This window comes from Acanthaster planci, linkage group LG06, assembly GCF_054643075.1.
Source record: "Acanthaster planci isolate LZ-2023a linkage group LG06, COTS_SCS, whole genome shotgun sequence".
Taxonomy (NCBI): domain Eukaryota; kingdom Metazoa; phylum Echinodermata; class Asteroidea; order Valvatida; family Acanthasteridae; genus Acanthaster; species Acanthaster planci.
In genome coordinates, this window is record NC_141782.1 from 11,992,637 (window position 1) to 12,016,881 (window position 24,245).

Sequence of the window (24,245 nt, forward strand, 5' to 3'; positions counted from 1 at the left end):
TGAATATGGTTTTAACCTCCCAACACTGACAGATATGATGTCACTTTAAATCTAGTATAACATGCATGCACAGCACAGTTAATCTTGAAGTTTTTTTTCTTTAGGCCAACTTGCACTATAGAAAATCGAGAAACAGTTTTGATCGAAATAATCAAATACAATCTTTCTTTGGAAGAGTAACCAAATGCAGTAATTATTGTTTGATTAAATTAAAACTCAGAAAATTTCAATTTTCTTTAGTACTACCTGAATACATTTTGCATTTGGGTATAAATGTCTGTTGTAACCCCTGTCAGTAATTATTTTACACCTGTTAATCTGTTCTGCTTTGATTGTAGAGGAACGCCAGGCGGCAGCTGGTCTCCTAAGGGTTGTTTGGTGGAGTATGAAAATGATACCCACGTGATATGCATGTGTGATCACCTGACTAACTTTGCCACACTGCTGAAACCAGACAAAGTTGTGGTGAGCTATTGATTAGCATGTGTCTCGAACGCCTGTTGTCTCTTAGAAGGCTCATGCTATCCAGCCAGATAAACTATGCGGTACATCCCTTGGGTATTAGAGCTATCTATTACCTTTCCTCGAACCATCACAGACCACGAATCAATTTTTACAAAGCCGAGTGTTTTGGTCACGTATTACCGACTTCAGACTGTATTTTTTATTGCTTCAACTACTGTTTATTAGTGGAATTCATTATGTCTATATGTCGAATATTAGCCCAGAGCAATTACGACACGTTTGGACGATAACAAGACATATTACCCTCACCGTTGTTATCACATAACAGTGATATTGCATCTTGATATAGACTGGTCCCCGCTCCACATAATGCAGGAACTGCTAATGAGACTGTTCATACAGTTGATATTGGTGAGCATGAACTTGTAAACTAAACGATCAGCTGTGGGAGCGCTGCAATTTGTTTCAACGGTTTAAATTTGATTGACGTTCATTTCTCCGTATAACTGTCTTCACATACTGTCTGCTGAGCTCGAAGACACAAGTAGATACTCTTCCAAAATATCGAGTATGGCGCGTGGGACCAATACGGCGTGACGCAGCTTTCCGCAGCGTAGCAACTGACTGCGCCGAGACACTCGTTGCTTCGATTAAATTGAGACACTTCAATTGAGGGAAATATAAAGAATCTAAGACAGAGAGAGGTATAACAAAGCAATTCTTGACTCAATATCCCTTGGATGTTCAATATCTTATCCCATTCAAATCCCATGTCACGTTAGTCAATAATGGTGTAATAAATATAGACAGTTGTATGCATAAAACAGTTTCATTGTAGCATGATGGTCGAAATGGATTTGCGTAGAGCCCAGGGAGATGACGGCATGTGTCCTGTCATTCTTTGACGGGGGTGTTGAGCCAATCCCCTCCTTGGGAGAAAAAAATGTGTATTTAAGGTTATTTCGAACCTTTCCTATATTCAAAATGTAGAGAGATACGGTACAAAAACGTAATGTGCACAGATTCGATGCAAGTTCAGGCGAATCAGCTCGCAAATACACGTCTTCATTGCCAACAATGCCTCCGAGTGTGATGTGGCGTCCAGTCCCCCCACTATACCCGCTTTTCAAAAATCGAGCACCAGGCATTGTCAGGATTTAGCTCGTCCCGCGAATGCCCTTTCGCGACGTAGGCTACATGCAGTATGCCAAAACGTAGCGGACGAGTCCAGGCCAGGTGTTCATTGCCTGATAGTATGTGCACCCAAACCGCTGGCTGAAAGTCACGGGGCCCGTCTTCCATCCTTCTGAAAAGGCTTCATGCTCATCAACGAGCGTGCATATCAAGGTTTTTCCTTGCTCATTAGATATTTGTGGTCCTTTTGCCACCTTCTTTGGCGCATGAGTTATGTAGTATTGTCTTTTGGTTCTTTTCTTATCTTTTGCTTTTTTTCTGGACTTGCTAATATGCTTTTCGTATTCCTTTTTTGCTTTGTTGAAGCGAAATGAATTGACGTGAAACTGAATGAAAGTTTCATTAAATAAATGAGTTAATCAGAAGTGGATTTAATCCCCATAACTGAACAAAATATGCCATTTCCTCCTTATGCGTATTTGTATTTTTCCCCCAAGATCCCACCTGGGGATGAGTTTGCCCTTGGTGTCATCTCGTACATCGGTCTTGGTCTCTCACTGTGTTCCCTGGTGTTGGCTTTCATTACAATCAGCGTATCACTAAAGTAAGCACACGCGAATTATGTAACCGGATCTCACAAAATGAGTCTTAGGCCGATTTTGTTCCTTTGTGTATGTCGGATTTGAAAGTAAGAGCAAAAATGTGACTCTTTGTGTCAATGTATCACTCAGATCGTCATCCTTATGAAAGTTGATATTATGAGGACTATCGATGTTTAGTTCCTATCATAATTCTAGCTAATTTATGTAGCTGGAATCGGTGGTTTATGTTTTTACAACATACTGGTACACTTACTTTGAGTAACCGGTCTACTTCGAAACTATCTTCCGTGAACACTTAATACTAAAGTAAGAGAATGCTTGAATATTTTTTTTAGATTATAGGCATAAAAGACTTCTATATCTGAAATCAGTTTGATATTGCTCAAAACCACCCACATTCTCCGAGGGGATGTTTTGAGAAGAGGCTTTCGAGAGTTCAAACGATGGCACTCAAAAGATCGCTGTCATGTCCTTTTTTTACCTTTTCAGAGGTCTCAAGAATTTCCAGTCTGCGGTTATCCATCTCAATCTTATCGCCGCGCTTGGTCTCGCCGACACACTTTTTCTGATTGGTGCAGACGACACAGAAAATCAGGTGACTAATGACGTTAAGTGTCCTTGTTGCTATGGAAACAGTGTACTGGGGCAACGTGTTTGGTGAATTAGCACTATTTGAAACAACAGACAGAAAATAAATATATATTGCCCGATAATGAAGGTCTCAAATTCCATTAAGGAAAAACGGACCTGAGAATACATTGTGTGGAGTGTTTCCCAGAGCGCATACGACGTATGCATCCTTAATCTTATCAACTGAGCGTTAGGCGTCAAGGCTGGTCCGAAATTAATAATGCAGGCAAACGCGTTGCGAGGTGAAGACTACATTTATGTGCGCTGCGGATTCGTAGAAGTTGACGCCACTGAACTTCGACAAATTTTGCTGTCGGATGTTTTGTGACTTCAAATTTGCGTTTACGTTCGCGCCGACTATGGGCCGGCCTTCGCTCCAAGCGAATGTGACTTCACTAGATATGTTTCAGTCCAGTGTTTTGGAGAGGGAACAACGTTAAACTTTCTAAGTTCGCAGTTCAAGTTGGTGAAGCGTGTTTTCAAAGTGGGTACCGAAAAGCACCTTGTTAAAGTGAAATTGGCAGTGATAATACAAACTCTCTTCAGGAGTTTTACACAATGTCTTGTGAAATTAAGTATTTTCGGATGTCTTCTGGAAATTGAATGCATGTTTTGGCAAACTTATTTATTGGGAAACCATCCTCTTTAGATGCTCTCACAATGTTCGTTTTGAATTTACTTCTGATCCTGACTACTACCGAATAAGAGGGGGAAAGGCCTGTTTATGCTATACAGTACGAACATCACTGGACTTAATCCTAAGCTCATAGGTTGATGTATCTAAGTCGCTAAGTCGTAGGCGACGGAAATACTGGTTCCAGTTGACCAGCTACCTGCCGTTTGCGTCATTATGAGCATGCGCATAACTATTGTGGAACAGTCCACCAGTCTTGGCCTCTATCAATGGCAGCGCGTTCAGTGCGCATTACGCGTAACGCAGTAACATTGCCTGTACTTGTAGACATATATGCTCTCAAAATACGTTTACTTTGCTCTTTGGTACTGCTGTCTCTTCTGTTCAAATGTTGCAATTGAATCGTTATGAATATACATGGGCCAGATTAAGTAAATAGAGGAAAAGAACATTTCCAAAGTTGGAAAATGGCCTTTTGAAATTTTTTGGGCTGAAATTCTTCAATTTTGCGTAAATTCCTTATATAGAGGAATAAATTTGTCCATAGTTTTGATTTTAATCGGGTGCCGCACCGATCATAAAATGTGCATGCAGTTTTAGTACGATCTGGTGGCCTATATCTGTGGGACCAGTTAATTTATTTTCGGCATGCCTCAATGAAAATAATGATACCAAAAAATGACTTACACGTAGTTGGGTTTTTATTGTGTTTTTGTTCACAAATTTGTGACGCGAACTGACTCGAGCTTGGTACTTGACTCGACTCAACTACGCAAAGTAACTTGACTCGACTTCTTGACCTAAAGACTCGACTCGATTCGAGTCACAATGTTGAAACGATTCAACTGTACTCGAGTCACCAAATTTAGTGACTCTTTACAATACTGGCTGCCACAAAGTGTCTCAAAAGTCTCCCAGTTCCCATGCCTCAAGTGAGCCGTCATACTTATTTAATTAATATGTGATGATAATTGACCACAAGGAGCACTGACTCATCCATGTCGTTTTGGGTCATTCACTTCTTAAGTTGTGGTGCAGGGCAGTGGCAATAATGCTACATTACTTCTACCTTTCGACCTTCATGTGGATGCTGTGCGAGGGATTCCATATTTACATCAGAGTCACCACTGTGTTTGCCGATGTCAGAGGTCACCTGAAGTATTACTTCTTTGCAGCTTGGGGTAAGATGTCTTGAGGGAATTGACTGGTAATTAGGCCCTTTAAAATTCAGATCACCCTCCGCAGTTGGGAAAAAAACGTAAAGTACGTCACGAACCGATCAGTACCTAAACCAATACCTTTAAAAAATCTGACGGCCTGATCCCCCCCCACCAATTTCTGGATCCACCCATGATACTCGTTTCAAAACAAGGTCACTGGCCGTCTGTACACCACAGGTTATTTTGTTTGGTTTCGGCAAATATCAAAACACTCTCACCTACTAACGTTGAGATTCGCAGAGTCGGTGCTTCGACAGAGTTATAGGCTAAGTATTCATGGACATGTCGAATTTTCTCTCTTTCGCCGCGGAGACAGCAGACAGATCCCCTTTTCAAAGGGATAAAGATATTCATCTCGGGGAGAAAAAATCACGCGGCGTGGAAAGATTTCAGGAGCAATTAGCATTTTGCCTGTGGGTGGTTGACAGAGGCTGAATGTCTGTGGGCACATCTCTGGGGAGTGAGGATGGATCATACCCTGTCGACCTTTCACGGTATGTTGTTAACCAAGCAACGCAGCGAGTTGGAAACGTATCGTGCTGATTTACCTAGTGCATGGCAACCACCTTCATAGGTAGGCCTTCGGTAAAAAAAATTCTTGACGCAAGAACGGACACGGGTTCGGCAGTAAGTAACATTATGGTTGATCTTTCAGTTGAGGGGAGCGGGACATTCACTTATCCAATGGTGTTGGATAACTTGTATGATTACGTTCAACATCTGAAATGTCAGTGTAACGAAACGCTCAAAACGTTAACAGGTGCTCAATATAAAGAACTATGTTGTTTAGCAATTTTCCTGTCTACTTTATTACATTAACATGTAACATCCAGTTAACTATAACAGAATAGAAAGGAACTTTAGCCACACGTCAGTAAAAGTTATAGCACAATAAATAGACCAAAACCAACGTGCATGGGGTGTAGACGGAGGTTTAATTTTTCACAAACCCTTTCCAGGTTAAAAGGATCTATTTGGCCGAATTCTTCAAATCAGTTGGGAACAGAATAAATTCTATTTCTATATAAAAACTATTCTAAAATTTCATTTTTTTAAACTGTTCTCGATGGCAAACATTGCATAAAACAATAAAAGATTAGTGCGTCTGAGGGTTTTCAAATTTCGCCCGATTCTGCTCCGATAAACTTTTGGATATAGTTTTTCTTAGTGCTACTTATCCCTGACCTAATTCTTTGAAAACAAGTATTTCGTTCCTGTTATTTTATGTTGTCATCGGGAAACACGGTTGCCCCTTTTGAGAAGCAACTGGGCCGACTTGAAAAGAGTCCACCTTCTTTCACGGTGTGGTCCTCGGAAGTTCCATCAAAAGCAGCCTCACCAATTGCTAAATATCATGCCCATCTCGTGCGTTGATGAAAATTTCGAAATTGTTGTTTTCATCCGATTTTTCCTTTTTTTTTACTTTTGGAGTCACTTAAGGGGACCAGTAGGGATGGAAAGAGTACTCACCAGTGAAATTTCCCGAGGGAAGATGGCATGTCTGTCCCACACCTCACATAAAAAGCCCATCACGTTTCCTCCTTCATAGGGGGGGACTAATCGCGAGAGTCCCAACAACATGTTTTGCCCGTCGCCCATTTGATGGATGCAGCCGAGACAGAATGAGGACCACGTTAAAATTGACCGATATTTCACAGCGGTCGACGCAGGCATAGAAAGGGGTACATTCTATAGGATCTGGGGGAGGGGGAGGGGGTATTAAGATGCCTGTCTTTAGCCTATAATGACTGGTCTCATAGTGTCTACAAGAAAACGCAGATAAATCAGAAAGTTTGACCAGTTTATTGGTCCAGTTATGTTGGTTCAACTCTCTTGCACAAAATATTTACGTGCACAACGACTGACGTAATTATACATTTCGGCCATGATGAATAGTTTGGGCCCAATGGAAAAATTTTGATAACACGTGAGTGGAAAGTAAGTAGACGCCGCTCCACACGTTTTCCTATTCGTGCATTCATCGTCCCATAGTTGGTATAAGTGTTGGTTTGGGGGAATATTCGTTAATTCCGATGGATTTGTTTCCACCAGGGATTTCTGCTGTGATTGTTGGAGTAACTGCTGGTGTCAACTTGCAAGGATATGGTACAGCGACGGCTTGTTGGTTGGATGCTGGCGGCAACACCCTCTGGGCCTTTGCCGCACCCGTTGCTCTCATCGTTACGGTAATGGTTCCGAAGAATTCTTCTTCTTATTCATCATCATCATCATCATCAGCCTCATCATCCTCATCAGCCTCATCAGCATCATCATCCTCATCAGCATCATCATCATCATCCTCATCAGCATCATCATCCTCATCATCATCCTCATCAGCCTCATCAGCATCATCATCCTCATCAGCATCATCATCCTCATCATCATCCTCATCATCCTCATCATCCTCATCATCATCCTCATCAGCCTCATCATCCTCATCAGCCTCATCAGCCTCATCAGCCTCATCAGCAGCAGCAGAAGAAGAAGAAGAAGAAGAAAGCACAATGGCAATGCAGACCACAGTTCCGACTGTTTGCAGACCTAGAGTCCCTACAGTGATATTTCACTTGTACGATTTTGGAGCAGTAACCATGCCTTATTTAAGTACGTTGCTTTCAGTATTGAGCGTGTCGGCGAAATACATTGGCAAATCGAAGGGGAGGTGAGGGGGAAAATCTCCCAAAGGGGAAGATTTTTTAATTATAAAGAGAGAAAGGTGTTTGGGGCCATTTCATTTGCCCGGCCCTCCTGTCCAAAGCGCGTAAGATGCCCAACATTCTAACCACACCATAAGAAAAGCTATACAAATGTTATACCAAGAGAAATTGCGAAGTTTTTGCCCCACGCCACTTATGCATAAAATGAGCAGGAACGGTTTTCCCGGAAATCTGATTTCTGGGATAACCGACTATTCAGTTACTGACTGAAAACCCACTTCATATATCGATCTGTAGGTAGGACTCAAGCCAGTCACAAATGGGAAGGCGAATAAAGTTCCACTGTATCAACATAACTTCGCAAAGAGATGATGGAATAATTTAACTTTTATTTGTTAAACTTTGACGCTTTCTAATTTTAAGCTGCATTCTGTGCTCGACAAGTGAGAGTTGTTTAATTTTTCTTGGTCTTACACAGTTAGACAAGACAGTGAGAGACAAAGCTGCTGTAAACAAATTGAATGCACTAAAGAAATCCACCTTTAGACATTGTCATCATAAAACTCGCTTGTACATAGCCCCACAGAGTGCAGAAAGGTCAAATTCAACAGAAGGGTGGGTTCGTATCCTTCCAGTACATTGTAAACTGTCCCGTCTAAAAAAGTCATCCAACATTTCATCTCATGGATACCATTATACGATGCGAAAATGGTGTTTAGCGCTTTAACATTTTTCTTAAAGATATTTTAAAATATATGTCAAAATTATTGATGGATAGTGTTTTGGAATGAACACAGACGTTTTAACACGAATTCGGACAGACTCTAAATATGTTTACAAGCAGGGATGAACCATGTGTTCTGTCGGACCTGGGCGCAATAGGCCAAGGCAACAGAGGTCGGTTGGTCTTGTACGGCCTGTACACACCGGAGCCGCGTAGACTCTAGGTAACACACCTCGGTATTAGAGCTCCGTGTAGATCAGAGCTGCGTTAGCCCTAATCTGCTCTACGATAGCAACCAACACGAATTTTGTTTGACTAGTTATCAGGCAGGAGCGTCACATTTTATTTTGATACCAATCTGTATAAAACTTTGTGTAGCACGTGATTCTAAAACTTTAAAAACGTTTTCCCAACGTTTGCGTAGATCTGGATGTTTTTTGGTACACTGTGGGCCCTGGATTTTTCTTCTGCCCTAAGCACGGTGCCTATTGTGCCAGTTACAATCCGACCTTTTTTACAGGGTCACTGCAAAACTTAATGTATTGACTCTCTAAAAACAGTTTGAGAGAGTATTTGAAATGTGACCAGGACGAAGTTGGTTTAATTTGTCAGATCTGCTAAAGATAAAATGTACCTGTGGGACGTAAATCCCAGACGAGCTGCAGCAAAGATTGTTATCGTAAGCTGCGGCGTATCATAAGCCGCGGCGTGACAACGCGGTTTTTCGCATGAAACAATCCATGCATGTTGGCATGCACACCTTTCTTCTGATACAGTTTACCAAACACTTTTCGACAGGATATTGCAAAGGCTGAATATTCATGAGGAGGTTTCGATTAAGACAGTATTTTCGTTGTTTCCCTTTTAGATGAACGTGTTCTTCTTGGGGATGATAATGTACAGATTCCTCACAGTCAAAAGCATTGCCAAGAAATCCAAATATGAACAGCTCAGGCAAGTATAATTAGCCCTTAAAGGCAGTAAAAGTTCCTCAGGCGAAACAAAAATTCATGTAGGTATATTTTATTGGAGTATTCACCTGATACCTTGTAAAAAACGAAGTACCCGCTGTGGACGACTGCTTCTGTTTCTTCAATATACATGTACTTGTTCCGCAAAGAGTTCTGCACGACCAAGACGGATGTGATCCACTCAAATTGGCAATTAAATAATATGCACTTTTAATCACAGTGTCCCACAATCCTTTGCTGTCTACCACATTTTGACTAAGGCCATGTTCGGCTGTGTCGGTTTTACTGCTGGCTTTGTCTTGGAATAACACATAAGCCTGTGTGTTAGGTCAGCTTTAGAGCTAGGCTGCTAGCATTTTCCATCAACGTATATTATATCAGTCATTTTTATTTTTTGTAGCCAAGTAATTTGTCTTATTTACAAGTCGGCCGTACCGAATTGAAAGAGAGGTTAAGTTTCTTATCTTGGTACATGAGAATAAAAATGAAAGCATTGGAATTAAGCATTGTAAATTAATGTCTTTTATGCTGATTTTGTTATTATTCATATCTAAACGTTTCTAGCCACATTTTAGAAACTGGTGGTGATGCATGGTACCAAAAATTGTCTGGCACCACACCCATATAACAGATTTACATTGAATGAGATATATTCTAGGAACACAATCGAAAAAAAGGGTTCCCTGTGAATAAGATTGGCTGGGATGCAGTCTTCGTATATGCAGCTGCAGCTACAATTCCGCCTCCAACACCCGTTGAATAGCCGCCCCACTGACACAACATGGCCCGTTTCGGACACGACCGGCTGATATCCAAGATGTCGGATTGGAGGTTTGTGGAAATGCAAGACTCCAATGCCTGCAGCTGACTTACTCTTCACCGATTTCTTTGGGTGCAGGAAGGCGACCAGAGCCGCCATCGTGCTACTCCCACTGCTCGGTACAACATGGATCTTCGGCCTCCTGGCCCTTGGCACTGCCAGCGTGGTCATGTACTATATTTTTGTCACCCTGAATTCCCTCCAGGTACAGTTACAATTTTTTGTTGAAGCGTTAATCCGTTTCCTCATCATTTAGTTTCACTGCAATTCATTAAGGTTCAATTCTGGTTGTCGAATTTACAATAAAACAGTGTTGAAAAAGCCAGACAATAAGCAAGGAATTCATAGGAAATACTTGATGTGTTGGTTCATTTATACAAGTAAACCCTCGCTGCCTTTTTGGAAAGAGTGTGGATTCGATATTTTGGTCAACTTCGGTTGAAAAGTCGAGCAATGAGAAAGTGTACGCCGGATACACGCCCAATATTTCTCCAAAGGAATGCTCTCTGTACGGGCTGTTCTACTGGGTCAGGAGTATCTTACAGTGTATCGGAAAACGTAAGCCTCCAAAATTTACTCTGAAGAACTTTTTTATCACGGGCAGGACACGCATTCATAGAACGCCAAAAACTTGCCGTAACTCATCTTCGCACTGTACCATGTTCTTATTGGACCCAAGTGGGGGATTAGTTTTACAAACATTACAATGCAAACAATGTAAAGATCTTCAATAAAATCAGGCACAATGATCACGTGTTTGAGTTTCTTCATGTCTTCAGTGCTCGTTTTCATGAATAAACGACAATAATTGTTTGGCTTCAAAGAAGACTTTACTTGAATAATTTTCATTATTTTCAGTTATTTGGAACTGTAAATGTCCACGGCGCCCGAAACTCGGACAATTTTCGCCCAAATTGCCTTTTTAGGTACCTCTTGGAGCCAAACTGATACTCCACTTTGATGTAATTTGTTGATGGTCGGCTATTTCGTTGAGGATTGAGGCTACATATGCTAGCAATAAGGAGAAAATGGACAAAATGAGCGGTACTAAGCGAGACAAACATCGTTGTACGCCCGTCATGAGAGCGTGTGCGTTTGTATAGGCCTACTCAGCGACGCATAATTGTCTCATCTTGGGAAAATGTTGAGAATCTCCTCGAAACACATTCAAAGAACTACGTAATTTTCCGTTTACTGTTTCTCCGAGGAAATGTGACATTGTTGTCGTTAGATGTAAAATATAGTATTAAGTGTCCTTTTATCGATTTTTCCTTTCGAACATGAAGGGTGTGTTTATTTGCATATTTCACTGCCTGACCAATGACGATGTGGCAGCGACAATGCGCGTCAAACTACGCAGGTCTCGCACCAAGATCGATATCTTTCTGACCTCAGCTGTGAGTAGTTTTTCTCTAGGATCTACTCTAAAATGCATTTGAAACCTCGGTAGGAATAACGTATCATTTTATTAAACTTGAAGAATCGTTATCCATTGAATGTATAAAGCTTAACAGAATATGATTTTTTTCCCATTCTTCTCGTGAAGGATCGGAAAACACAGCCAAAGTCAAAATGCGCCGAAAGCAAGCACAGCAACGGTGAGAACGAGTTTTATTTCTTTATTCACACATCTCTAATTTCGTTTATGTTTCCACGCACAGTATTGCATAAAGACCTTCAATTTGCACTGTGATTCTGCGAAACTTAAACTTTTGTTTACGCTCACATTCAAGTCGTCAGCATGGGCATTCGTTTATGGCGAAGAATGGCTCACTCTTATATCTATGCATTTTTTGTAACTGTCGTCTCTTTTGGGGTCTACCGGGTTTCAGTTAGAAAAAAAATCTGGGGATGACCCTAAAGGAGAGAAGGGGAAATGGTGTTATAATGCCGCACGTTTCTGGGAGTTTTTCGTTTGTGAGCATTTAAGAAAACAAAAACATCTGCCTTACTGATGGGGATTCCTCTATTTCAGGATCCAGCACGTCCAGAAATCCGCCTGGAACCAGCGCATCTGAAGACGCACCACAGTCAAGTCGATGGGCAACTTACCCGCCACAAGCCAGACAAGAGTCGACGAGACCAGTCAAATGTGGCAGTATTGCAGCCGAGCCACCAAACTTGCGGTCATAGAGTACATCACAAGTCAGTTCAAAAGTCTGATCACTAAAGTGAGAGAGTGCAAGTGATGTAGTTAAAAAGTACGTTGCCGTTATTGCTCATTTGAGTAGCTTACCCCTTGCTCGGGACCAGATAGATAGTGAACGACTTATGATGGATGTGTTAGGAGTTGTCATGACTTGTGATAGCCTCCAGGCCAGGGCTGGATTTAATGTATCGTGTACGAAGCTGTAGGCACCCATGTTCATAATCTTCAGCCTACGCACCAGCACTATTTCAGAATGCTACATGGTAAGCACTTGAGCCTTGGATTTCTTGTTGATACCTAGCTTGTGTTTTAGAGCAAGGACTTGGTTAGTTACTCCAATTGGTGCTATGTGCACATTGCGCTATTCTGCAGGCCCCTAAAATTTTCGTTGACCCGAGGGTTTTTCGCAGACCGTATGAGCACAGTGCGTACTTGGTCGATACGGGCCTGATATGCTTGACCGCAGCTCCAAATGTTTTGATATCCATCCTGTATAGCGTACTTTTGCATCCACAACCGCCCTATCCAAAGGTACACTGTAATTCACGTAAACGCAGAGATAATACAAAAATGTAAAGGTTAGTGCTTGAAAACACGTTGGGTATCCTTGGTTTTAAGGTGACCATTAGTGTTTTATTACACAAATATTATAAACAGCGAACTGTTATCTTTTAAAAAAGAAAGACAAGCAAATTATATGTGTTGAAGTCAACAGTCTACTATTAGAAGATGCTTCGTTATCAGAAACAAATTACTGATTTGATATAAAGCACGGTCTCGGCTAAGTTGCATAACAATAAAATAAGTAACGATCATAATCGTATAATCTTGGCTTATGAATTTAATGGAAGATTAGAGTTCGCAAATGGCAGCGGATAGGATATGTATTGTATAATACACCGATTGAACTCGAGATAACGACGGTGGATAGTGTGGGATCGAGGTTAAGTACTAGCCCAAGTACAAGCCCTTGATGACGAAACCTTAGATTTCGCTATGATATTATGCCAACCACTCCCTTGTGGCTCGGTCGATGCTCAGGCCAGCATCAGTTTAGTCCTCCAGAATGAGTGGAAGCGCGAAAATCCAGAACAAGGAACCTCAAAAACATGAAGTCACTTTCGTGTAGCAATAGAAGATCCGTAGGCCTAACGGTTTTCGCGTTGCATGTTCATCAATGTTCTACTACTGCAAGAGTAACATAAACCGTGCGCGAACGACGCTCACTCGATGAGTTTGTGCATGTTGTATCATGTTAATTAGGTAGCATCATTTTGAACTTTTAGGACTGCCTCCATTACCATGATGCTCAAAATTTAAGTTTTTCATCTAGCAGAGTCATACATCAGAATGGAAACAGTACTAGAAAGTCGTTCGGCACTTAAGCAGCAAACGCGTGGACGCCGCGTTGTTTCCCTGTAAATATACATGTAAATGAGGTGCAATGTTAAATTTGGTTTGAATCTTGGCGTTTTGGGAATCTTTGAATCTTCGAAATGAGTATTTTGGAGTCTTTGAATCTTACGCAGTAACAAAAATGGAGAAAAAACGGGGGAAATGTCAGGAAAATAACCGAAAATAACCCCCGACAAGCCAAGGCGATGGCCTCATAGCTCCGAGCCGGTGCACCGAGCTCTTCACTTGGCATGAAGTTGAGTGTGGCTGAAGCTCATAACACAGATTGTTGTTTGGCGAATAGTATATACCATCCACTGCGCTGTCATGTTGTAAATTGTCATTCTGTGGTCATGTTTTCAAGTTTTATTTAAATCTGCAAAAGAATGAAGGGTTGGAAAATTGGGTTTGATCTGCACGGAGAACAAAGTTGACAACCACTCTTTTCCCCTAAATCTCAAGCCTTTTCTCCGAAAATTTTCACTTTATATAAACTATGGCATTCTTTTGTCAACACTATGTGTGTAAATTATGTTATCCTATAATTAGCTGATTGTCTAGTACAAAAGGAGTAAAATGAATCTTAAAAATGAATATTTGAATTTGGTCTGGGATTTTTCATTCACTGTACACTGAGGGACATGGGTAGATGTGGAGTGGGCACAAACCTGCAGAGATCAAGAGCTGATCCAGAACCAATTTTCGTGGAGGGAGATTTGGAGCAAGTAAAAACGGGAAATTTCTTTTCGTAACCTATTAGGGCCTCTCTTGGGGATGGACTAAATTGTGGGATTTTTACATGCATTTGAAAGGAATGTGCCAACGTGCTTTTCAACATTTTTCAAAACCTAAAATCTTGGCCCTTTTCATGGGGATTGCTCCCGTTGCCCCCCAATCTGCTCTCGGAAGAGATCTAGCTAAATGGTTGTTTTGTGAGCGAAAACTCACTTTGTCATAACTGCAACTTGACCATTTCGCGGAGGAATTCATTCTCCTATGTATACCATTATCCATATATATTATCACAAGTTTGAAACCACTCGCTTTGGGAAAACTTAATGTATTTTCAAACGAGAGACAACACCACTCGGTTTCATCAGAATGTACCAGCTGGAAAGTGGTCACGTTACTGAAGAGAAGGCCAGTTGGAGACTGCATACTCATCTTTTTGTGGAAACAAGCAAAAACACAGATATTCTATGCCAGATACCAACATTCTTAGGTAATATTTACCTCGTAATAGATGGCTATATACTGGCAGTCCGTACCCACTCTAAATGGGTTCATATCGTGGGTAGCAAAACAAAACAAAAACTAAAACTAGACAGGTATTCGTTGAAAAGATGGTGTAAGCGCTAACTACAGTTGCACAACTTCGTCAAACAAATCCTATAAAGATTGTAATGACGTCATTCTTTATGCAACCATGAATAGGTCTGAGTTTCGAATCTTAAATCTGTCTTGAAAGTGGCTTCATCCGCCTACGGAAAAACATCATAACCGACTGGATTGGTAACATAACGCCATCATGTGGATCATTTTTATTCTTTCATATTTGTCAATTAAATTGTCATAAATATTAACAACCGTGCAGTTAGTATAAGACAATTTACCTTTATAATGATTACTATATCTAATTTGATGCTTGTTTGCAAGAAAGCTTTCATTACACAAGCTAAATGGACAATCATTCTGTAACAGTGTCGTAATACCTTACGTCAAACATTAATCTTTACCAAAGGAACTTTATTTTGAAAATGGTTTGTCTCAGCTCTACATGCAGATTTGTTTATGATAGGGCATAGGCCTACACGTATTTCAAAGGCAAGTCCCCTTCTCATGAAGTGTTCATAATTTAGCAAGCTTTTCGTGTAATTGTCTTTTCTTAAAGCATTCCGATATCCACGATTTCTCTTCAGTTCATCCTCTGGTTCCTTTTTTTTTTCATTTTATTTTTGACCACTTTACTCCTATCTTTATATATAATTACTCTCATCCTTTCCTTTAAATCGCTAAAGCACACTTTTCCATCACCCATGCGCATGTAGTTACCATAACTTCTGGGCAGCTATGCACAGTAACCATCATCCAACTTCGAAAGGAATAATGAATACCTCTACCGTCGAATGCGATCTCTTAATCACTGAGGAAACGGGGTGGTGCATGAATGCACTGGGCTAACGATCTACTGCGTTTCCAATAGAGGGATCTCAATATGACGCTTTTAGCGTCGATCTGCGCACTTCCGCGTTTGAAAAAGAGGCTGTATGTGTCAGCTTCAATTCTTAATACGATCAGACGCTTGAAAGTAAGGAGTCAGATATGCGGATATGCGCAGACGGCGCTAATGTGAAATCCCAGTATCATACGTTTGCAATTCAACCACCTGACATCCCAGGTATTAGCTTCGTTTACTTGTCCTCTGCAAATTCCTCTAACACCTTTCGCCCGTTCCTATTCCACCAACCGTTTCCTGCTTTGTCACGCATTATTTATTTATATCCACCAAGTCTGGAATCCATGACTACGATCAAGCAAAACTCGCTCTTCCACACCAAATATCAGCGATACACATTCATACGATGCACTACATGACACACCCCACGACACACCCCTCAAACGCGTTAACTTGTCACATCTGAAACCAAAACCAATGATATTCAAAGGTGCTGTCCACTGTCGGTCTACACAAAATCATTCCGAAAGTACAATATCATAGATACTCAGTCTTCATACGATGTACTATATGACACACCCCACGACACACCCCCTCAAACGCGTTACCTTGTCACATCTGAAACCAACACCAATGATATTCAAAGGCGTTGGCCACTGTCGGTCTACACAAACTCATTCCAAAAGTGCAATATCATAGATACTCAGTCTTTAAGTAGCCTTTGTTTTACCTTCATAGTGCAACCTTGTGCCAAAAATGGGATGCATTATCGCAACATTTAAAATTCAACTCGCATCTGCCATTGCTTCACGAAGAACGGTGGCCAATAAGTGCTATAATATTGTGCGCAAAATGTGATAACGTTTGATATCTAAAGCCGTTTTATACTAAAGAAAAAAAACCCTCTCAAGAACTGCCTGAAATCGAAAAATTTAGCTTTTTGGCCAGTCTCGAAAATATTGCAGACCACCTTCGTACATTACCAAGAATTGGTGTCAAAATTGAACTCTTGTCTGCGACCCCAAGGTCAGAAAGTTACACACCAATTTAAACACGCGTTTTAATGTATCAGAGTCTATGCTTGAAAGCAGAAGTGTTCTCCAAAGTGTTAGCTCAGGCTGTGTCCATATTCAAGTAGTGGCTGCGGCCAGCGATATTAAACACACGTCCCAACGGGAAGTGGCTGCAGCCGCTTGCGCAGTGGCCGTCACGAGTGCGAGCATGATTGTCGATGGCAGCCAGAAAGTTTGTGAGCAGCCTAATAAGTAAGTAACTTTTTCAACTGGCTGTGTAAAAGAAGTGTGGATGACTCTGTGACAACATGGAAATTTACCCGATCCGATTGCATGGCTCTGTTAATAAACGAGGGGAAAATGCGAACATTCGAAACGTGGAAGTCGACTATTGTCGTATTATGTGATACGTTTGCCATGCTAATGAGTGAGGCTCAACCACAATAACGTGTAGAAATGAGCCTTGATCCCTTGAAAAATATTTCTAAGGCTACTAATTTGGCCAGGAATCTAGATATCCTTTCAAAAGAATAAACCAGTACCATCCGAAACAAAGGCCTTTTACAATTCATTGCCCATTACTCGACGTAAGCCGGTTCGATATACCTCCTTTGGTTCTAAAAGCCTCGTTTGTCAACAGCATTGGATTATCAGATTGGGTAGAAAAGTTGACCAGTCATGACCTCTCCACAATAATGAAGTCACTACGTTAGTACGCGTACATTAGATATTGTAAGCACTGGGCCTTACTTTCCAGCCAACTTATATGTGCAAGCCATCTTTGTGACTGGGAATCTGGCAAAATCTCAGGGGAATGACACGCTAAAATGTTTACGCACTATTTCATGAATAAATTCTGATCCCGTACAAAAATGTATCTGAGAGGGTATTGTTCAAAAATGACAAAAATACCGAAATTTAACGTTTTGACAGAAATTCATCATGAATATATCACGCAGATCAAACGTCTTCTGCCTGGATGATGCAAAAGACGATTCCAGATTTTTCGACACCGTCTTGATAGTATTGACTAAATATAGTAAACATTAATTCAAACGTAAAAGATTCGAAGCATTTGATGATTCTCCGCTCGCGATTCGAATTTATATCCCCCAAAACTTCAAACTGTTGGTATTTATGGATTTTACAATCTAAATCCTGTCTCTTGTGGTTATTTTATGCATTATTGAAATGAGCGTTGTTTTCACAGTGAAGAAAATTGCAGGCAATGGCGTGAGTAGCCTGAAATTGTCTTACAACTCTGGTACTGATCTGCCACCATAATAATAGTATTAAGTTCGTGGTATTTTGCACTAAAGCAGTTCTTTATTTAAAACATAGGCAATGCTGGATTTTGTTGGTGGTACATTTTATACCCTTATTAAATCTTCGAATCTCAAAAATATAATTTTGCAATCTGCAGTCCACTTGTCAGATTTGTTAGTTGTGATTTATAATTTGTGACCCAATTACTTAATTTTTCGAAATGTTACATCGCTAACAATGTGTAGCCCACAATCACATGCTTTTCCAGAGGTCAAAGTTGTCCCGTAAGGAGGCAATCCGCCGGAGAAGATCGAATGACGGGCTGATCATGTGGAGCCGTTGGTCGCTGGCCCGTCTCTCGCCGACGTCGCGCTGCTGGTGCATGACGTTGTACGGCTTGAAAGTTGGCAAAGAGTAGAATCGCTTGGACAGGAGCACGCTGAGTGGGGAGCCCCCGCTCCGCCGGCCGTAGCGTGGGGGGTCAGACAGCGGCCTTCTGTCTGCAGAGTACACAGGGAAACAGAGACATGTACATGGTAACTAACAACAGTAGACAGTAGAACTGTATGCAAAAGATTGCCCTTCCTCTTTTGTCAAATCAACAGTGAAATTGTGGATAAAGTCAGTCACACAAAGTTGCAGAAACCTTTGATGGAAGGAGAACGGTTGGAATGGTTAATTATTAATTAAATGATTTTCGTGGACAAAAGCAATTATTAATGGAAGTCATCTATATTCTGCTCAAGAGTATGTATAAACTTTTGGTACAAGGGGACGTAAAATATTCCTGAAATTACTGCGCAAAGTTGTGTTTCTGATCGGCATATTCACATCCCGTTCCCTCACGTTATTGAATGTTCCCTCTTCTGACGTCTTTATGAAATGTGTTTCTGTCGTGTTAGAATATTATTTTACCTCCTTTTATAAGATGAAGGGGCAAAATATTTCGACAGAGCAGTAATACAATTTCTTCAGAAACAAAAGTGTGCTTGCTCGTTTATCCATGAACCCATCCAGCCAATGCGTGGTATTATATAGCGCTGTCCTAAAACTACCGAAGAGGAATAATGCTTTAACGATCAGAGATTCTTCGCAAAAACTCGACGACGATTCCACAAATTGGAACAGAGCCCTCTTTCAGTCCATTGCTCCTCAAACGGCATGATGAAATAAAATGGACTTCAAAACGTGTTGTAGGGGCCTAGGTAGTGGCGTAACTGCGGGGGGGGGCACGTGCCCTCTGCGGATGCTTGTGCCTCGGGTGTCCCTCCCCCATTTAAAATTTCCCTTAAGTTATTATGCAGCTACAGCTTATTTTCTTGCGGTTCCCCCTTGAAATGTGTGCAACTCGGGTGCCCCCCTGACATTTAGACCTGGTTACGCCACTGGAGATAGGTTGTGCGATTTGTCAGGAATAAAGGGTCTGCATTGCTGTCATCTTGCAGGCCAGTGTTTTCGTTCAAAAAGATATGCGCAAAGGAGGTTCCCTCTGGAACAAAAAAAAAAACTGCTCTGCAAGATGGCTTCCACCCAAATCCTCTACAGTGGGGTTATAATCGACAGGTTAGACTCACCGGGAGGTGACGCACCGGTACCGGAGTCTGCCATAGCGCTCTGTGCCGTACCCTGGCTGGCCAGCAGCTCGTTACAGGCTTCTTGCAAATACGACGGTAGGACCCTGCTGGGCTGACAGAGTTCGATCCGCGCCACCCCAACAGTCTGTTGCAACGTGCCCGGTGTGGTCATCAAAAAGACGAGAGCCAGGAGCCCGACCCCAGTAGTTCGTGGTAAGCCATTGCAGCCAGACACTGGAGAAAAAAACACCGAAGTCTCCAGCCTCGGCATTCCGGCAAAGGGTTTTCACCAACTACAAGAAACCGACAAACGATTGCTCGCGTGATACGGTTGAGTCTCACGCTGAACTTAAAAGACGCGGTTGCATTTTTTTCAACAATGCAGAATGATAAGATCACTTGTCAAACAAATCTTTCCCAATAAATGTGAATGTGTGTTGAGAATGGACAAGCTAGAGCAAGCATTTAACAAAGGTACTTTTCATGTCCTCACTTTATACCAGTTGGAGCTCACAATTTTCTGTGCTGCTTTGTTCATTTCGCTCACAGATCTGACCAATTGCAGAGGAGAATGCCCACGTATTCTTTCGTGGCGAGAGGAGGTCAGTGTTCTCACAGAGGAATTCCCGACCACCGTTTTCCACCCCCGCCATCCGATACTGTTAGGTGAATCTGGACGTCCAGTGGTAAATGTGGCAACCATTTGGCCGCAGCGTTGCGCACGCAGCAGTATTCAAAATAACCGTCACGTCATAGCAGCAAGACCATGCCCCTCCGGTTCCATTATAGGCCTAAGGCCTATAAGGCCAAAAAAAGTCCCAGGTTGCTGGTCACTGCAGGCGTCGCCGTAGACCTGCGCGTCGGCAAAATTCAGATTTTTTTTATATTTGCAAAAAACGATTTCCAAAAACCGCCAAACTTACTCGTTCGACAGGTATTTTGCTACCGCGTAATTTTAAAATGTTTTGATGGGTGGGATTGAGTAATATGTACGGTATCCCCCGAATCCGTTATGACAACCATACATGTAACAACTCATGCATCGTTGGTCGTCACTTGCCAAGATCAAGGTAGATTAGAGTGAGAGGAGATTTTATTTTCTGAGCTGAATTTTTCCCCATAAGGCCTATGTTAAATGCAGTTTGTTTCTTATAAGCTAAAACAGAAAATAATGTGCACAGTACATCATCTACTTTATTTTCATTTTGACTCTCTGGAGCTGAACTGTTTTCATTTACATTTTTCTTAGGCTATTTGACGTGCAACTTGTTTTCTCTAAGCTAAAGCAGAAAAAAATGTGCAAAGAATGTCATATACTGCTACCTCATGAGAATTTCATTTGAAACCGGAAACCGGAGCTGATTATTATTTTCACATATGATTTTTCCTCGGTTGTGCTATTGTATTTTAATAACCTCAATCTTGCCAATAGAAGCCTCTTTTTTGAGTGAGATGAATAAAACCATTGCCTCTCGTCATATTTTTATGGTCTTTGTGTTAATTCAAAGTTGTTAATTCACACTTCTCGAAGTAGCAAGGCCATGCGCTGTAAAGTATATGTGCATGTACATCAATTCTAAGGAAAAAAATGAGGAGGAAAAAAAAAGAAACCACGTCACCGCACCACTTTTGGACCAAGCCCATGACCAGAAACCGAAGTCTTTTTAGGCCTATTATCGCAGTTTCTTTTGTTAAAGATTGTGATGTTCAAATGGTAACAAAATGCAGAAATGTTGAACTCTAAGAATCAAATACTTATAGTACTCGGACTATAAAAAAAAAATTGTACTTCAAAATCCAGCTGATGGTTAGCATTAATGTTTCGGAATACAGTTCTTTCGGTTGTTTTTGCCCATAACTCGTACATTCAACACCCAGGTTTGCTTCAGTCAGTTCACGACTAAGAACCGACTTGGGTTGAAATGTCTCTAAATGTTCGCTCGTACCCTGTCCAAGGAAGCCGGTGACCTGCAACCTCTTATTAGAGCTTTCAATTGTTTACCCAAAGACCGGAGTCGCCACTTCCGGAGTAGCACTACACTTGTGAACGAGAACTGCATACATTGATCAAGGCAGTATTTAAACCAATCACCTGTGGCAGCGCCTTTTGTGTGATATTGGCGCACTTGGAGAAGCTGGAGCCATATGCCACCCATACAAATTTAAACTCCCACTTCGGAAAAGCCATAGGATACAAGAGATCATCAAAGTTTAGCCCCGCCCTTCAAAATATCCCCCCGAAAATGTGGCTGCCCTTGCCTGTGCAGGGCGCTGGAAAGGTGCCACTCGCAACGCTGAACAAGGCCTTGAGGCAGAATGTTCCCGTCACAAAATTGTGTGAGAGACATGACCAAACCCCAAACGTCCTGTTTTATTGGGTGCGGCGGCGGGCAAGAGCAAATGTATTCCAGAGAGGCCACGGAACATGCTTTTTGCAAACTCTTCGCAGCAGAATATTTAACATCTCAATTAGTAACTCCCATGAAAGTAAACCTTTTAATAAAACAATTGAGAATTTCTATATGTTGTTTTCCTGGTAAAGGGGCGCTGTTGCAGCTGCGTCGTCATAGATGTATACAGAGATAATAGCACTGACTTCAGACTTTGGATCCAAAATAGTTGTTCACTGTGTGTGCAGTAGAACGTGCAGCTATTGTCTGCTCACTGAAAATACTTGTGAAACTTTTGCTGGCTGACCTACTCTTGTGAACTGAAAAGAAAAACCGAATCAACGAAGTAAACACAATTAACGACAACCTAGTATCTAGGTTTGGGCAAAGTTTAATGCTGAAATACTGAGGTGTCGGCCTCGGATGTTATGATACCTTTGCACATAAGTTAGCACGAAAAAGTACCAAAATGCGCTTAAATGGCTAAATAAAATAGAATATGGGACATAAGGAATACACGGTCTGCATTAAAGATGAAATTGTCAAGGACCTTAATGTCATGCGCACTACGGTCACCGAATCCAAACTTTATAGAACACTAGAAAGCCATAGGCAGTGTCTAAACGGGCTTCCAGAGCTACGGCTGTGTCTATTTGTCTCCGTGCATTTCCAATGAAGCTAAGACCTAGACCTAGCTCTAGACAACAGATTCGGATGCAGCCTAAGCATATGCACCTCAAATTCCACGTGATGGCGTAGATTCAAGTCTACAAGCGGAGGCTGTAATGACGAAACCCCCAAACCCACCGGCCCATGAAATTCTACAAGGGATAGGGCAGGTGTGTTTTCAGGCACACATGCATAATGTTACATAATAATGTATGCCTATGTATGCATTTTTATACAATATTTATACGTATATTGGTCTCTACCTTTGTGCTTTCTCTTTTCTTTCATTTTTGTTGAAATTTGTTTTGTTTTGTTTTGTTTTGTTTGGTACATAAAACCTAGGGTATGACCCTTGTCCCATCTTTCCCCTTTGGTCAGAGTGACAATAATAGCCACACCCCTAGGGATCTAATCCATTTTAAGCACAGCGAGAGGGACAAAGGCACATAAACCGCAGTAATAATGTTGTTTCTTCATTCGGAGAGGACGCCCACCAGCAGACGGTCAGCCATGAAAAAAAAATCACATGGATATTTGAGTAATATTGCTCTGAAATTATGCAGGAGTGCTGTTTAGGAGGCTATTCTGAAGTTGATTTATAATTCCATAAAGTCTGATAAGGAGTCTTGCGTCACGTCAAACAAACATCCATGCATTTAAATTCTTCAAACAGAAGTAGGAAGCGAAAACTCAACACAGTAACAAGGGGGAAATCCAACTCCCCCAGTGGCACGATGGTGTGAGATAGAAATGCCACGCGGTTTGTTGACACCTGTGATTTGTCCCCATGCAGTTTTAGTGTCCAATCGACGGAAAGGAGCCATGTGGTTGGCTCAGCGCGTTAACCGACAAAATGGCACGCTGATGAAATTCAAGAGGCCTGAGAGTGGGGCCAAGCTGTACTGCTTCGGTGTTAACTTTCGAGAAAGTGGTCTCTTATTTCAATATTTTCCCATTGTGGACGGACCATTGCAATTTTAGCTTCTAACCTCTTGTTGGTTTAATGACCTCAACACTCACACACAACGCCACTTCAGTTCCATTATTACTGTCAACCTTGCGTCCAAAATGGAAAAAAAGCGAAACGCAGACATCAATTCTAGACAAAACAGAAGTTCGCAAGGACATAAAAGACGTAGCGCTCGGGTGAATAAGATTATAGAACAGGAGGTCTTTGGGGCGCCCTGCACTGAATAATTTATTTAGTCAACTGACAAGAAAATAGCCATGCATGCTGTCGTATTTGGCTAATTAATAGATAGTCATGGCTAATTATGACTAATTATAATAAGTCGTGAAAAGTGTCTTATTTGACTTATTTCTCAAGGGATTAATAATACATGAAAATTAAGTACCGATGCGTGCAATCCATGAAAATTAATCAATAACGCAGAAAAATTAATTTATCATTCTGACTAATTTAAATTGTCATGTGACTTGATTGGTCACATGACTTGCCACTTTCAAGGTAATCACACTTGAAATAAAGATTGCAGTTGACTTTTTCACTTTAAATCCTAAATCCCGATTCACATAGAACAAACCAAAACTGTTAAATAAAAATAATGAAAGTGTGACCTGTACGGTCTACAGTTCTTCAGAGTATATTAATCATTTTCAAATTTCAAGTAACATTGTTTGATGCTTACCTTTTTGACAATCTTCCGAAGAAACCGAACACCAGTACAGCCATACTGGAATGTTGGCTGAATGCAAAAAAATCTGGTCAATTCACGTCGCGCGCACTTTTTAGCAG

The 24,245-nt window shown here is 41.3% G+C and overlaps 2 protein-coding genes across 2 annotated transcripts in view; one reads left to right on the forward strand and one right to left on the reverse strand.

The window, feature by feature from the left end:
- LOC110990057 (uncharacterized) overlaps window positions 1–14,003 on the forward strand; it is a 32,577-nt gene extending 18,574 nt beyond the window's left edge. The window contains exons 18-27 of the mRNA XM_087138275.1: window positions 339–465; window positions 2,097–2,203; window positions 2,691–2,796; window positions 4,493–4,646; window positions 6,738–6,871; window positions 8,935–9,024; window positions 9,940–10,062; window positions 11,144–11,254; window positions 11,404–11,455; window positions 11,833–14,003. Of these exons, the coding sequence (XP_086994401.1) occupies window positions 339–465; window positions 2,097–2,203; window positions 2,691–2,796; window positions 4,493–4,646; window positions 6,738–6,871; window positions 8,935–9,024; window positions 9,940–10,062; window positions 11,144–11,254; window positions 11,404–11,455; window positions 11,833–11,990 (1,162 nt within the window). The 3' untranslated portion in view covers window positions 11,991–14,003. The remainder of the gene's footprint in view (window positions 1–338; window positions 466–2,096; window positions 2,204–2,690; window positions 2,797–4,492; window positions 4,647–6,737; window positions 6,872–8,934; window positions 9,025–9,939; window positions 10,063–11,143; window positions 11,255–11,403; window positions 11,456–11,832) is intronic.
- A 911-nt stretch (window positions 14,004–14,914) lies between these two features.
- Window positions 14,915–20,094, reverse strand: LOC110990048 (uncharacterized). The gene is made up of 2 exons (XM_022254831.2): window positions 19,431–20,094; window positions 14,915–18,356 (listed from the first exon to the last, which is right to left on the reverse strand). The coding sequence occupies exons 1-2, from the start codon at window positions 19,699–19,701 to the stop codon at window positions 18,109–18,111; spliced, it is 519 nt and encodes a 172-aa protein (XP_022110523.2). The 5' UTR covers window positions 19,702–20,094; the 3' UTR covers window positions 14,915–18,108.
- Between the last annotated feature and the right edge of the window lie 4,151 nt (window positions 20,095–24,245).